We start from the raw sequence: 15,035 nt of genomic DNA, 5'->3' as shown, positions 1-15,035 counted from the left end.
CCTACTCACATCCCATTGCTCACACCTACACATGGCCACTTAGAGCTTTAAGGAAGGCAGGAAATGCAGCCATCTGCAGGGTGGCCACATGCCCTGCTGACCTTGGCAGTTCTGCTTCCAAAGGAACTACAAGAGAATAGATACTGGGGGATAATTAGCATTTCCTATGTACTTTGAATTAAGACTGCAGCTTTTCCTTTCCATTGGGGCGGTAAAATTGTATAACTCATGATAATAAATATTATTCTGCATACATTACTGGTGGAGTTGGAGGTCACAACAAACTTTTCAGCAAAGAAGGACCACTAAACCTAAGAGCTTGTAATACATTCCACTACTGTCATGTATGTAAAAAATAAGTTTGGGATGGGGATGTGGCTCAAGCGGTAGCGCGCTTGCCTGGCAAGCACAGGGTGCTGGGTTCAATCCTCAGCACCACATAAAGATGTTGTGTCCACTGAAAACTAAATAAATAAATAAATATTAAAAAGTTCTCTCTCTCTCTCTTAAAAAAAATAAGTTTAAAAAATTAATACTACAAATCTTAAAGAGGGGAAAAAAAACCCTAAGAGCTATTGAAGAAATAGGAAGGAGGCAACTTGATTTTCAATGGTAATGTAGAATATCAGGGTAATCACCTTGGCCATTCTTCTCTAATATCACAGAAACAAACAAACAAAAAACAAAAAACAAAAAAAAAAAAAAAAAAAACCAAGGATTCCTGGACATGGTTGTGTGTTTGTGTACTAAACAATGCTAGGAGGTGCCATTCACTTCAGAATGACCCAGTAATGATTTCCTGGCAGATGCAGTAAGGCTCTTGGGAGAGAGGTACATTTTCACAAGCTGTACCAAGGTGTTCTTTGAACTAGCTTTGGTTGGTGCTGGCAACCATCTACCATTTTATACCACTGAAGGGTAAAAGGGATGGATTGTGGCACTGTGTCAGGTCCTTGGTCACTCTTTTTAAAATATCCTTGAGACCATTAAAGTGAGTGACTTTTATATTCCCTAGGAATTAAAAATTCAGAGCTTGAACAGATATGCTCAAGACCATTAGCCAGCAGGGAAACACAAATCAAAACCACAGTGAGATACCCCTTTGTGTTCAATAAGATAAAATAATAAGTGTTGGCAAGGATGTGGAGAAAATAGAACCCTCATAGATCACTGGTGAGAATGTAAAATGGTAAACACCCAAGATATGAAAATATGTCCACTCAAAAACTTCCTACATGAATGTTCATCTCAATATTCATAATAACCAAAAAAGCAGAAAAACCCAGATGTTCATCAGCTGATGAGTGGATAAATAGAAGGTGGTATATCCATACAATGGAGTATTATTCAGACATGTAAAAGGAATGGAGGTCAGTACATCCACATGGTACAATGTGGATGAACTATGAAAACATGATGCTAAGTGAAAGAGAACAGTCACTAAAGGTCATATATCCTATGATTCTATTTACATTAATGTCTAGAATAGACATTCTCTACAGAGACAGAAAACAGAGTAGTGTTTAAGACTGAGGGCTGAGGGGTCAGGAGATGATGGCTGCCAGGGAGACTGGGAGTAACTGTTCCGAGGTATAGGGCTTCTTTTGAGGAATAGTGAAATGTTCTAAAATTTTCTGTAGTGGCTAGAATATCATTGGATTATACACTTTAAATATGTGAATTCTATCTCCATAAAGCTGTTTAAATGTTAAAAAACAGAAACTCAGAGCCGATATAGGGAAAATTTTAAACCCTCATCATTGAAGGAAGAGGGGTTAAAAGAGGTCAGGCAATTACCACTTTCCCAGAGCTTTCAGTACTCCAACCCAATAGGAGCCAGAGAATCTGGCCAAAGGATTATCTTAATCTCCACACTGCTACTATTAATGGGGGAGAAATAGGTTTTGCAAAGCATAGATGACCCATAATAGTGTCTAAAATATTTTGTAATTATTGATTTTTGTTAAATAAGATGGCAGCAAGTGCTAAGATTTCATCTGAAACATATTCTCAATAGGGACATCATCACTCCTAAGGAGGTGAAATGGATTCTGGGGGAATCTTCCTCTCTTTGCATACAGTGCACAGCTATTATAATTTTGCATAGGAAGATATTCAGTACATCTATGGATTTGCAAGTTCATGGAGGGTGATTAGGGAAAACGATCTAAAAAGAGATTTGGGGTGCCCAATTTTCTGATTCCTCCTTCACATTTACTATGCTAACACCATTCCTGCTGTATTAATTAAACTACCGTAAGACAAAAATGTTTGGCTCTGAAGCTTGTTCACTCTTGAAACGCTCACAGCAACCGGAAGAGCCAGATTTTCTACATAAAATATTGGCTCTTATTGCCTAAGCATGTGTCACTTATGAAATCTTCTGTCTTATACGAAGAATTTTATGTCTTGCAAACAAATACTACCACCTACCACAGAACTAAAGAAGAGATGGAGAATATTTACCCATGTGCTATCTCAGTTTTTCCCTTTCACATCCAGCTCTACCCCTAAAATATAATCTTTGACATGAAAAGTAAAATAGATGATATTTCCCACTTTATCTACCCTCCTCCCTGGCCCTCCCCACTGGTGCCTGAAATCTCTCCTGCACCAAGGACACATGAAGACCTGCAGGAAGACGCCACCTGAGGTTTCCAGGTGCACAACATTATCCTCCAAATCCATAGCCTCTCCTCATTTCTCTTCCCTTTTCCTTCCCTGTAATATTTACCTTTCTTCTCACTCCCTTCCCCTATTTTCACTGGTCAAAGCCAAAAAGGGATCCTATTTTAACTTTCAATGGAACACCATCAGAGTTCACTGGACAAAATGTCTTTCACATTAATTCTGGAATAAAACATCTTGACTCCTGGTGAGAAAAATTCATCACCAGAGAGATAGTAGTGGGGACACCTGCTTTAGCTATTGTGGTGGAGGAAAGGCAGATGTAGGGCTGCTGGTCTTTGTTTTCTGACTGCTGTGTCCTCCTTCCAGGAAGGTCACCCCTGCATCTTCATTTGTCTGGGAATTACTGGGCCCAGCAATGGCGTGTTCTCACCTCGGGGGTTTGCAGCACATGCCCCCATAGGTAGGGGCCACATGACTCACCACCTGCCCTCCTCACCTATCATGCAACTGTCCCAAAACTCCCAGATGCTGGGATGGAGCCCACATTTCCTGCCGCCGTCCTTGATTTTGGGACCACCACTTTGGGTCCAGGTCTTCTCAGCATCAGTTGAGATGTCCTCCGCCAGCTATCTGCTTATGCCACCAGCATGTAATTCACCTCAACGGGAGGTGCTTTTCTGGATCCTGATCCTAAGTCACAAACCAATCAACATTATCACTCACGATCCCAGCATCCTTTTTCAGCCATCAAAAATATTTTCTTTGGTTTCCATCAAATATTGACCCTTCTAGTCTATTCATCCCTTTTCTCAGTGGAGTTCAAATGCTCTTAACAAAGTTGACTTTGAATGGTAAAAATTGAAAGAAAAGTAAGAAACTACCTTTTTATCTGTACTAATCTGAAAACTGACTACAGAAATCATCTTAATCTCACAGTTTTGAAATATAAGAAAAAAGAAATTTAACGTTTTTCCCTAAAAACAACTTTTCAAGTTTTATTTTACTCAGTGATATGCTTTAAATGAAATTATTCTAGAGTGTAAAATACTAAGTGAAATATAAAGGCATTTCAGAGCAGAAAACAGGACCAAGCTGAGATTTCCAATTTGCATGCAGTACTATGCAATTATTTTTTGACCTACTTTCATACATCTTTAATATGACATAAAATAAACTCTGCTGTCACAACTTCCCATTCTTTCTACAGTCTTAAAGCTGAGCCAGTGGACTCTCAGGAAAAGAGCTCAATTCTAACCATCTGTCTCAGCAGCTCATCATCTAAACCAAGACTTCAAATTCAATGAAGAGTTTCCCTCCCCAGCCTCCTCCCCTCAGGCCATCATTTACATGGTAAACATGTATTGAGTGCCTACTGTGTGCCAAGCTCCACGAATAGACACCATCAGTATATCTTCATTTAACCCCATATGTATCCAATATCTCTAAATTCTTTCTGGATCTTTTCTTCTTTTAATCCACCATGACTAGTAATTCTTGCTATAGTTTGATAGCAGTTGTGATCCTTTCTGCATCGGCACCTTTGGAGAGTCCTCCTCATTACCTTTGTCTGTTCCTAACCCTGACCACCTATGATTCTGGTTATCTGAATGTACACCATAGAGGTAGGTAATAAAAATCAGAAGTGAGGAACAGACATGTGATACTAGTGTCCCAAGTACTTTTTGAAAAGGACTTCAATAGTCTAGCCTGAGAACCTACATATTTCCTACCAAAGAGTCTTTTGGAAAAGGTGTTTTAGCAGAAATAATTTCTTCCTGCCTTTTCTTTTGAGACACATTATTTGTAAGTTCAGAACCATTTATAAACATTCCGATATATTTGATGAAATAGCCTCATTTCTTTATGTTCATGCATTTACAAAAAGCTCTCTAGCCAGGTATGTTGGCGCATACCTGTAATCCCAGCAGCTTGGGGATTACAGGTGTGCTACACCATATTCATTCCTTTTCATTCATTTTTCATTCACCATACCATTGGGAGGCTGAGGCAGGAAGATCATTAATTCAAAAACAGCTTCAGCAATGTAGTGGAGGTCCTAAACAACTTAGCAAGACCCTGTCTCAAAATCAGAAATAAAAAGGACTGGAGGTGTGGCTCAGTGGTTAAGCACCCTTGGGTTCAATTCCTGGTAACAAACAAACAACAACAACACACACACACAAAAAAAAAAAAAAAAAAAACCTCTCTAAATTCATTTGTACATATAAGTCACTTTCCACCTGAATAACTGAACATCCATCTTTCTATTTTGACAAAATCACATGGTTTTCATAAGAGTCTCATTTATTTTTTAAAATGTATAAAACTATACTTAGATTTATCATTGGTTGTTATAGTTTGGATCCCTCAAAGACTCATGTGTTGCTGTTCCCAATGAAGTAATGTTCGGAGATAGGGCTTTTAGGACATGACTGGATCATGAGTGCTCTAACCTCATTATTGGATTAATTCCTGTGATTGATTAGTCATTTGAATGAACTATTAGGAAACCATGGAAACCATAGGCCACAAGGCATGGTTGGAGGAAGGTCACCGGGGGCGTGCCCTGCAAGGATATTTCCTGTTCCTGGCCCCTTTTCCCACCCACTGTCTACTTCCTGGCCACCATAACCCAAGCGGCTTTCCTCTGTCATGCCCTTCCACCATGATGTTCTGCCTTAACTCAGGCGCCAAGTAATGGAGCCAGCTGACTGAAATAATGAGCCAAGATGAACTTTTCCTCCTTTAAGTTGCTTATGTCGGGTATTTTGGTCACAGCAATGAAAAGCTGACTACCCCATTGGAACCAAACATAAAAATCCAACAGTACCCATTATTCATCTTGGGTCTCTCATAACTATGTATAAAATTTCTAACATACTCTCTTTTTCTAGCTATATTCATTAATATTCTCTCTTTATACTAAAGATAGTCTAATTCTCACTGGAAAATACTGGTTTTATTAAGAGGATCATCTTGTGCTGCCAGCTTACTACCAGCAAAATGGGAGAGAAAGTGGCCCTGGTGATTTGCCTATGCCCACAGTTTTACAACAGATCAGTCTGAGACAATGGCATAAGGCAAAGCATAGCACCTGTATACACTGCAGAGTCAGAATTTTGTGCTGCTGAAAAAGTCATGAATGTCTGCAGGAAAATTTCCTTCTGCTATTAAAAAAAAAAAAAAAAAAGTACTTACCCTAAAGAATAGAGGCGGCACTGCTTGTTGCGGATTTGATGAGCTAAGCCAAACCTGTCATCAAGACACACCAACCAGGGCTTCTTTGCAGAGCTGGAGTCGGTAGCCAAGCCGTCTGTACTCATGTGATCACATGCAATCTGTAAGGATTGGAAATCAATATGAATAATTTTAAAATGTTAGATGATAAATGTTAGGTAGAGACTTATTGCTTCCCTAGTCCCTGAAATTCTTAATAGGAGAGTTATGTCCTCCACTTCTCACTATTCCCCTCCCCAGGGAACTACATGGCTGCTATAAAATGTTCAGAGGAATTTCAATTACATACCAGATAATAAGTAACCTCCAGGAAACTCAGAGCAGGTTTGAAGGGAAGTTAAGAACTGCTGTCGCCATTTGTCTTGAGAGCAAATCAGATGCAGAGTTGGGAGTGGTGTCAAGAGGCTTTGCAGAGGTGCATTAGTCTTGGAGGGTGGACAGAAGTTGACAGAGAAGCTCAGACCAAGAAGGATTCCAGACCCAGAGGACGGTGCAGACAATGTCCCTACTGAGAGACATGCAATACAACTACAGACACAGACCTCAGAGGGACACTGGCAAGGTTATCTAGTCCTTATTTCAGGCAGATAAGGTGGGGCCACTAAGGTCAGAAAGGCGGCCTGTGTTATCCAAGGTAGACAGTTGATCACAGGTCAAGCGAAATTAATAGGCAGTCCCTGCTGATAAGATGGTATTCTGCGTGATAAGGTGCCCTAATGAGCTTCCTCCTGGGAGAGAAGGGCAAGAGTTCCAGGCAGAAGGCCGGTCCCCAGCTAACCAAAGCATTTCTTTTAACTCATCCATCAAAATTAGATAAGAAAACCAAAGGCGATGTGGGTGTAAGTCAAGCAGAAGTTAGTCTCAAATTCCAAGTGCACATTAAGCAAATGTACTCCATGAGGGATGCTGACTTGTGTTTGAGGCCAGTACAGTTTGCATGGCTGAAGCTGTTAGAATGGCCAAGAGATGCACCTTGCTGAGCAGCAGTGTCCCCTTCCCATTCCTCAAAGCTCGCATAGTTGTCAAGATGCTCCATGACACAGCAGCTCCTGCTGTCACACCAGAGACAATCAGACCACTCCAGACACAAAGGATACTTTCAGGTTTAATTCATTGGAAAATATAACAGCAAGTGATTTTCTTTAGATGATATTCTAAGCTTGCCTAATCTTTTTATTTGACTGATTTTCCAAAGTTCTAATCTAAGAAAAGCATATCATGGGAAGCCTATTCAACTAGTGCAGCAGCTGCTCTGCTTTTGCTCTATGAGGGCTCTAGCAAAATCATCCTGGAGATATTTATCAGCCATTGTGACAGAATCTTCAACGAGGATTTAGGAATCTCAGAGGAAAGCTGAAAAAGCAAAACGCGAGGTGTTCTTTTTCCCTTTCTACTTCTCTCTCTCCGACAACTGTTTAAAGGGGAAAATACCAATACAAAATGGAATTTAATTTTCTCTCAAGCAATACTACAGAATACATTTATTAATTGAGTGCATTAGCATCTTAATTTGTGTAATTCATCTTTACTAGTTTCCCATAGAGAAATGGAAATTATGCTTCTGCTTGCCCACCCCCCCCTTCCCCACTCACCCACCCAAAGGCAGGGAAGCTTGCTAATCTAATTAATCAGAGCTCAATGTGCTAACCGAGCCCTGATCTTCTAGTGGGCACATTACCATGCCTGAAACACGGGCATCTTCATTACTGCTCTGGCCCATGCCCTGCCTCTAGTAGGAAGCTAATTAGCTCAGGGCAGTTCTGTGTGAACCCACACCATGCCTTTACCACAGGAGCCTGAGCCATTGCTCCATCTAGGACAGCTTCCTGGAGTGTTTTTTTTTTTTTTTTTTTTCCTAAAGTGGTAGGATGATTCCCATAGCGATTGTCCTTTGTGGGTGCTTCTCCTTAAGAACCTCCTTAATGACAGATAGGATATGGATGTTCACAGGCCTTTGTATATAGTTCCCTTCTCCGCACCATCAAAATCTAACCCTAGCCTCTTCCACAGAGTTTCCTAAGGTGTGGTCCACCTGCATCAGAACCACCCGTAAGGTACTTTAAAATGCACTTTCCTGGGTCCCACTCCACATCTGCCAAAAAGAACCTTTGAGACTGACACCTGGGAACGTGCATTCTAATAGGCTCCCTGGGCTGATTCTTATGCAGACAGTCCTGCCAGGTTACTGGAAGGTTTGGCCTTTTGTAAAATCCAGGGAAATGTTCCAAATTGGTCTCACCTTTGCCTTAGTGAATTAAGGCAAGAAGCTATACATGGGCCAAGGCTTTCATCTGCAAACAACATCTTTCTGACCTCGCCCCTAACAAAGGGCCAACAGGGTAGGTACCAACAATTAGTCAAAGGCCTCCAACTGTCAGGTATGAAGGGTCAAGAAGGCTTCGAGATCACCCTGCTCCTCCTTTGTCCATGCCAGGCAACTGGATTTTATCTTATTGAAGATAATACTTTTTCTAATTAAGTATTGCTTCTTATTCTAAGATTTCATCTTGCACAGACATATCCCTGTAAAAGAGAGATTCTTTTCTATTCAATCACTCTGATAACGTGCCCCCTTCTTTTTCTTAGCTTTAAAATAAAACACAGGGATTATCTAGTTTTAACCATTTAGTAACCATCTCATTGACAGACCTGAGCTTTTGAAAACAACTAGGAGTCCTCCATAAATTCTGCTCCTAAAAATTAATTAAATATTGATTTTCTCAAACTTTCTAGTTAAGATTTATGGCCAGGGCTTCAATAAACTCTCTTGCAAGCAAAATAAGTGAGGGCAGCAACTTTAAGCTAAGCTTTAACTCAAGTAATTACGTCCTCTGTCTGCCTAATACCCCTTCTAATTTTAGCTATATAAAGAGAATTAGGCCTGGACAAGGGAAAACAAACTCCAAAAAGAAATTTCTTGATTTTTTTTTTTTTTTTAGTTAGTTAACTGAAAGGGCTAATTTATTTTCATTTCATTTTGTATCCCAAAAGCTTGAATAGTATTTTTGCCAACTCATAAGTAGAATGTAGAATCCTTAAATCTGGGGACTTTTAGCAAGAATCACTTCAACGATCAACTGTATGTTTATATACAGTCCCATTATTTAAAAGGCTCAAGGGTATTGTATTTCTGTTGTTTTTATCCTGGCGTATGTGTGTGTGTGTGTATGCACATGCAGCAGTAAATATAATAGATGCCATTGCTATGATGTTGTAAAGTTATAGTCTGAATATTCAGAGCCTGAACTGAACTCAGGTTGTCTTTATAAGTATATGTATAGATAATTACATAAATAGATAAATAATAGAAAGAAAAACAGGTCAACTTTAAAACACATATTTTTTTCTTTTTCTAAGCCACTATGCTTAGATTCATTTTGCACAGCAAGGCTTGCTTCCTGGAGGCATATGGTTTGGGGGTTGCCATAAAAAGCTATATCTGGAGCCTTCCCTCAGAACAGAGCACTGTATTTATGATTTAACCATTTCTTGTTAGCAGCAGACAGTATCATCATTGACTGCAGAACCCTGCATATAAATCATAATCTTTTATATATATATAAAAGATATATATATATATATATATATATATATATATATATATATATATATATATATAATTGGACTGAACTCGATGTTTTACACCTTACACAAATACCACATCCTTTGGTGTTTCATTAAAAAAATGAAACATTGAGGCTCTGGAGATTAAGACAGGAGGGTTGCAAGTTCAAAGCTAGCCTCAGCAACTTAGCAAGGCCCTAAGCAACTTAGCAAGACCCTGTCTCAAATTAAAAATAAAAAATGGCTGGAGATGTGGCTCGGTGGTTAAGTACTCCTGGGTTCAATCACTAGTACCAAGGAAGGAAGGAAGAAAGGAACCAAGGTCACTACAGTACACAGTACAGGCCCAGGATCATGTCTATGGCTATCTAATACTATGCTGTCCTGTGTGCCCTGTGTCTCTATTCCCAAGTTCCCTTGGCCTAGGAAGGCTTCTTCATTCATCTGTCCACCCTCCTGTTGTCATACCTCTCTTGCATGCTAGCTGTTTACCAGTATGTGTGTGTCGGGGGGTGGTATTTAATATTCCAGAGCCTAGCACACTGCTGGCCAGGAGCAGGTGCTCAAATACCTGCTGCATTGATGCATGGATAAGTCAAATCAACAATGAACACATCAAATGCCAGTCCTCACTCTAGAAGTTTGAACACAGATTTGAGGGAATTAATTTTCTTTCTTAATTTTGAAAAGCAGCATAAGAGAATGGGGGTGGAATTCACTTTAAGTATTTTCAGAGACTTTTTTTTCCTAGCCCATTATGACTCACTACTGCTAACTGAATTTTTTTCAGTAACAGTGACTCTAATATTCTGCCAGTTTTGCAGAATTTCTTTGTCAAAATGAGCTCTAAATGAGGCATAAGTCACAAAACCAGTCACAAAGCTCTGCATTACATAGGGAAGTGGAGGGAGCAATGGTTAGCAAAAGATTCAGATAAAGAACCATTTACTGTTATTTCTGATGGCTCCCACCTCCTGGCCTCTTAGTAACCTAGAAGTGCATCAGAGCACAGTACTTTGCCTGGATAAAATGGCTCTTGATTATAAAACCAGTGTGTGGTCTAGAATCTTATCTTATTCTTTCTAGAGGATAAAAATCCTTCTAGTGAACTTTGAATAAGTTCAGGACATGCTATTTCAAAATATGCCCAGCTGGTATATTGATTACTCCAAGCTGAAATCATTTGAGTAACTGTAACTTCAGCAAGGAGCATTTGGACTGCTTTTCCTACATGCAGCAAGATATAAAGATTCTTTGGGGAAAGATGTCTTTTCCATACCACGGCCAGAAAAGAGTCTTGATCACCAGAGGCTAGTAATTGGGACTGCAATGTAACGGAACAAACAAACTATTTAAGGTAATCCCTATCTTCCACCAACTTTTGCATCTACCATCACTACCTCTTTTGGAAGAATCTTGGGAATCTACTGCCCTATTCCAGATATCCATTTATCCTGTCATTCCTTCACAAGTTTATTGTTCTTTGTCTTAAAGAAAAAAGCATCATCTTTGGTCATTTGGGGGGGATCTTCTCTTATGAAGATCCCCATGTACATGTAAATTTAATAAAACTTTTATGCTTTTCTCTTATTCATCAGCTCCTATATTAATCGGGATCCTAGAACCAGCCAAAGTGCATGTGGGAACCAGAGTGCATGTGGGTGGAGAAGATCTAGCTCTTTCTTACAATGTCAGCAGACTAGTCTTTCTTATTGCACTCATCGAACTGAATAATAACTATGCACTCATTTATCTGCCTTCAGAATTCATTTATTAGCTCCTTGAGGGCAGAGATTATATTCGCAGGGCCTAATGCAGTTCCTAACATGTTGCAAGTATTCAGAGACCCTTGCTTCATAATAATCCTATTTTCTCTGCACAGGACACAAGATCTCTGCACAAGATCACAGAACTGGGAGAGACATTAGAACCAATTTAATCCAATCTCTATTTTTTTTCAAGCCCGAAAATCAAAGGAAAAGGAAATTGCCCAGGGTTCCAGCATCAGACTACATCACATCAGAGGACATTGCTGCTTTTTTTTTTTTTTTCCCTTGTCTTTTTTTTTTTTTTCTTGTCTTTTTTTTTCTTCCCCAGAATTTTTCTTCTTTCAGGCCATGGCTCATGAGAGGAATCTGAAATGACCATGGCATGACTCAAGATCATCTTCTAAGTAAATACGCCTTGTATAAGTTAGTTAAGATGCCTTAAAAAGGGAATTTGGAGTCTTACACTCAGTAAATTAATTTTGGAGGGTGAAGTCCATCGTTCTCAAATTCAATTTATAAACTTAACACCTCTCCTTTTTCCTCTGAGGCCTTTAAGAGCCTTTTAAAGTCATCATTAAGAAGTCTAGCTTCCTATCTTTCATGTAAAGCCAAAGTGTAAAATTAAAATTTCAGTATTTTAATTAAGTCTGCATAAGTCCACCCAATTAACTTGCAGCAGCAAAATACGATGAAATTATGTAAAGCACGGGGACTAATTCATCATTCCATCATCCACAATTAATTCCACAAGCTTCTAATTCCATGTTTGGGTGACAGGTATTAAAATCTCTATGATTGTCTGACTGCATCCTATGAGAAACAGGACTTTATTTTATCCCTAAACCAGCATCTCAAAGACCAAGAAATATATTGCTTCCCACGGATGAAAAAAAAAAGGCTTTACTGATGATGAGGTTCAGGAGGAGGGGAAATGTGCCAAGAGCCAGTGGGATGAAGGAAAGAAAAAGAATCCAGGATCCCCAGGCCCAGCCACCTCCAGACCCTCAGGAAGTCCCCCGAGTGGGCCTGTGCTCAGCTCCCTGGCAGTCAGGGTTCTTAATTTACTAGCACTTCATAGTTCAGGGCTAAGTGTCTCTTGGGCCTAGATCTCCTCTTATATCTGCCTTTTTTTCCCAGGATCAGGCAACTTGAGAATGGAAACCTCCTGATTAACGTGTCAAGAGCCATAGACTCTCCTTAATGGACAGTCTTTTCGCCTGCTCGGGGCACTGACTCAGCCTGGAGCTAGGCCGGAGCTGCCACTGTGTGTTAAGTCACTAATAAAGGCTGTTGCTCAGTAATGATTTAAAGTGCTCCGAGGAGAGGGAGACTTTGGATTCATTAACTTCTCATCCTTCTGCCTCAAAGACTCCTCTGCTGTCTTGCCTACTGCATCCCTGGCCGCCAAGCATCTGTGGCAGAGAAGTGAAAAGGCAAATACTTCCAAAGGCAAACCGGAGCTCCAGCCTCCAGATGACGGTGTTGTTTTGTGACACACATGACTGCCTACTCACAGGGACGAATCTGTCACTTCAAATGGTTTTCCAAAGCAATTTTCTAAAGTGGATCTTTAAAACACTTTGGGATGAATCATTAGAACATTTCAGGTTGATGAGACTCCTGGAGGAAAGAAGACGCCCGAGCAAATGGAAGGCACCTCATCTTCCTCCGAGAGTGGATAAATTTAAGCAGCAACACCTCAGAAATCAGGTCCCTGTCAAGTCCCTATCAGGAGTCACTCAGAACCTCCCTACCCATCAGGAACTTAGGTTTCAAAGGGGCAATCAATATTTGAGCCTCAAACACAACCTGGATGGTGCTGATGTATTGCAGGAACCGCGAGGCTTCTTCATCCAGGGACTGAGCAGGGCCTGCCCAAGGCTGGAGCTCTATATGCCACCGGGGACCCTGTGAGAGACAGAGAACATAGTGTGTAAGGAATGAGGAGGCTGGCGGGGTGGGGAAGAGTACCAGATACGATCAGGCTGTCATAACAAGCACGTGTGCACGGAGGCAGCAGGGGGGTCATCTGTAGCTGCTACCATTAAGGCCACACCAGTCACAAGGAGACAAACGAAGCCTGAGAAAGCCCAGTACCAAAGGTAAGCAGAAGACTGCAAGAGCTCTGGGGACTGTCTGAGCTTCTGATAAAAAGCAGATTCCACTTGTCCCTTAACTGCAACTTTATATTACCTGATGCCAATCCCCATTTGGAAGAAAAAAATCCCCAATCTACAATGGCTACCTAAGCTTAGAGCTCCCTTAGGGCTAGTTTTTTGTGTTGGCAGTACCCTAAGGCTGGAATCTCATCTTTGTGGGGAACCAACACTCAGGCACTTGGTCATTTTCCTCAGCCCAGGGAGATGGGGTGACGCCACCTAGTGGCTGAGCTCATGCACACGGGGGTGAGAACCCAGGAGCTGTCCCCACGGGGACCAGAATTTTGGCTTTCTAGTACTATGACGTGGCCCTCACTTTTCAGCAAAGAATACAAGGTGCTCTCCCACAATTGGTAGTTTGGGATGATCCCTAGGGCCCCCTTTTGTACCAAGGATAAGTAGATGAAGGATAGGGGTGGGTGGCAGTGGTTTAGTTCCCACAAAAGTGGGAACTCCTCCAGTCGATAGGACACACCGGTGATGATGTTCTTGCTAGACAGAGCCTGAAGCTCCTCACCTGTAGTTGTCACCACCTGGAGACCTCCAGGAGGCTCACTGTGATTCTAAGGGAAGGGAGGGTTCAACCTGAAGGGCAGGGTTGTGGGGTCAGGAGATGCTCCAGCAGCTGGCAGGATGGATGTCCAGCGTCAGGGACATCTTCAGGGGTCATGGCACTGGGGTTCCTGCAGAGTGGCCACTTAAACCTCCTTTATGATGAGGAGGGCCAAGGGAGGGTTCTGGGGACAAGATAAGGGGAACACTCACATATACACATTGTCCTCTGGGTGGGTGTTATGACAGGAACTGCCTGTACCCAAAAAAGAAACATCTGCACAGCCTGTCAGTACAAATGTGGTTGGTGGCCCATGAAGGGGGTGGCGTAGGTGACTTGAGGTTAAATTGAAAACAAGAAGTCAGGGAGGAGACAGCAAGTTCATCAGTGTGAAGCCAGGTGTCTGGGCTCAGGGAAGAGAAATCCTCTTCCATGTGAGGGTCCAAGATACTTGCAAACATTCTGGAAATGATAGTGTTGCCCAGGTTAGGCAGCATTAGACCCATGTCATCACAGAGTCCCAGAACCCACAATCTGTGTGACCTCTCGGCCTGTGCACCCTTTGTCATGGCTGAGCACCATGCTCTAGATCCAAAGAGCCTCTCTGGCCTCCCGCAGGCTGCCTTTTCCTCAGGGATCCACAGGCAGGACTGACCTCACAGGCGGGTCCCTGTGCAGGAGCACCATGCTTGGTTTATCTCTCTGCTGATGCTGCCCTAAAATTCTTCATAATTTTTGAACAAGAGGCTCCGTTTTCTCCTTTTACATTGGGCTCCACAAATTATGTAGTCACTCTGTTCCAAGGGGTAGCTTTACTGGGAGGAGAGCCTTGTCTTTTATCTTTTCTGGCCCTCTGAAGGTTGAAGAGGCAGAGACTGGGGTCAGAGAGAGCAAGAGCTAATGTCTTAGCAGGGTATCTTGTGTTCCAGCCCCTTCGTTCTTCTTTCCTTCTCTGAATTAGATGTTGATTACCAATCTCAAACAATATTAATTGAGCATCAGCCATTTCGTGCCAGGCACTGGTAAATACAGGTCTGAATAAAACCTGGACCCTTAAAAAAAGGCACCCCAGTCAGGGGGGGGAGTCAGATATGTACAAAAGAATTTCAATAAGGAAATTTG

At 41.4% G+C, this 15,035-nt stretch overlaps 2 protein-coding genes across 2 annotated transcripts in view; one reads left to right on the top strand and one right to left on the bottom strand.

Moving 5' to 3' along the window:
* Amd1 (adenosylmethionine decarboxylase 1) overlaps positions 1 to 15,035 on the top strand; it is a 530,556-nt gene that overhangs the window by 52,380 nt on the left and 463,141 nt on the right. The gene's annotated exons all lie outside the window — the stretch shown is intronic.
* Positions 1 to 15,035, bottom strand: part of Mettl24 (methyltransferase like 24) — a 92,089-nt gene that overhangs the window by 43,037 nt on the left and 34,017 nt on the right. The window contains exons 2-3 of the mRNA XM_076859843.2: positions 13,011 to 13,109; positions 5,830 to 5,969 (exon numbers count right to left, since the gene is read on the bottom strand). Coding sequence (XP_076715958.2) covers positions 5,830 to 5,969; positions 13,011 to 13,109 — 239 coding nt within the window. The remainder of the gene's footprint in view (positions 1 to 5,829; positions 5,970 to 13,010; positions 13,110 to 15,035) is intronic.

Source organism: Callospermophilus lateralis, chromosome 6, assembly GCF_048772815.1.
Source record: "Callospermophilus lateralis isolate mCalLat2 chromosome 6, mCalLat2.hap1, whole genome shotgun sequence".
In the NCBI taxonomy this organism is placed as follows: Eukaryota; Metazoa; Chordata; class Mammalia; order Rodentia; family Sciuridae; genus Callospermophilus; species Callospermophilus lateralis.
Note: the sequence above shows the minus strand (reverse complement) of the source record. Positions and strands in the feature narration are given on the sequence as shown.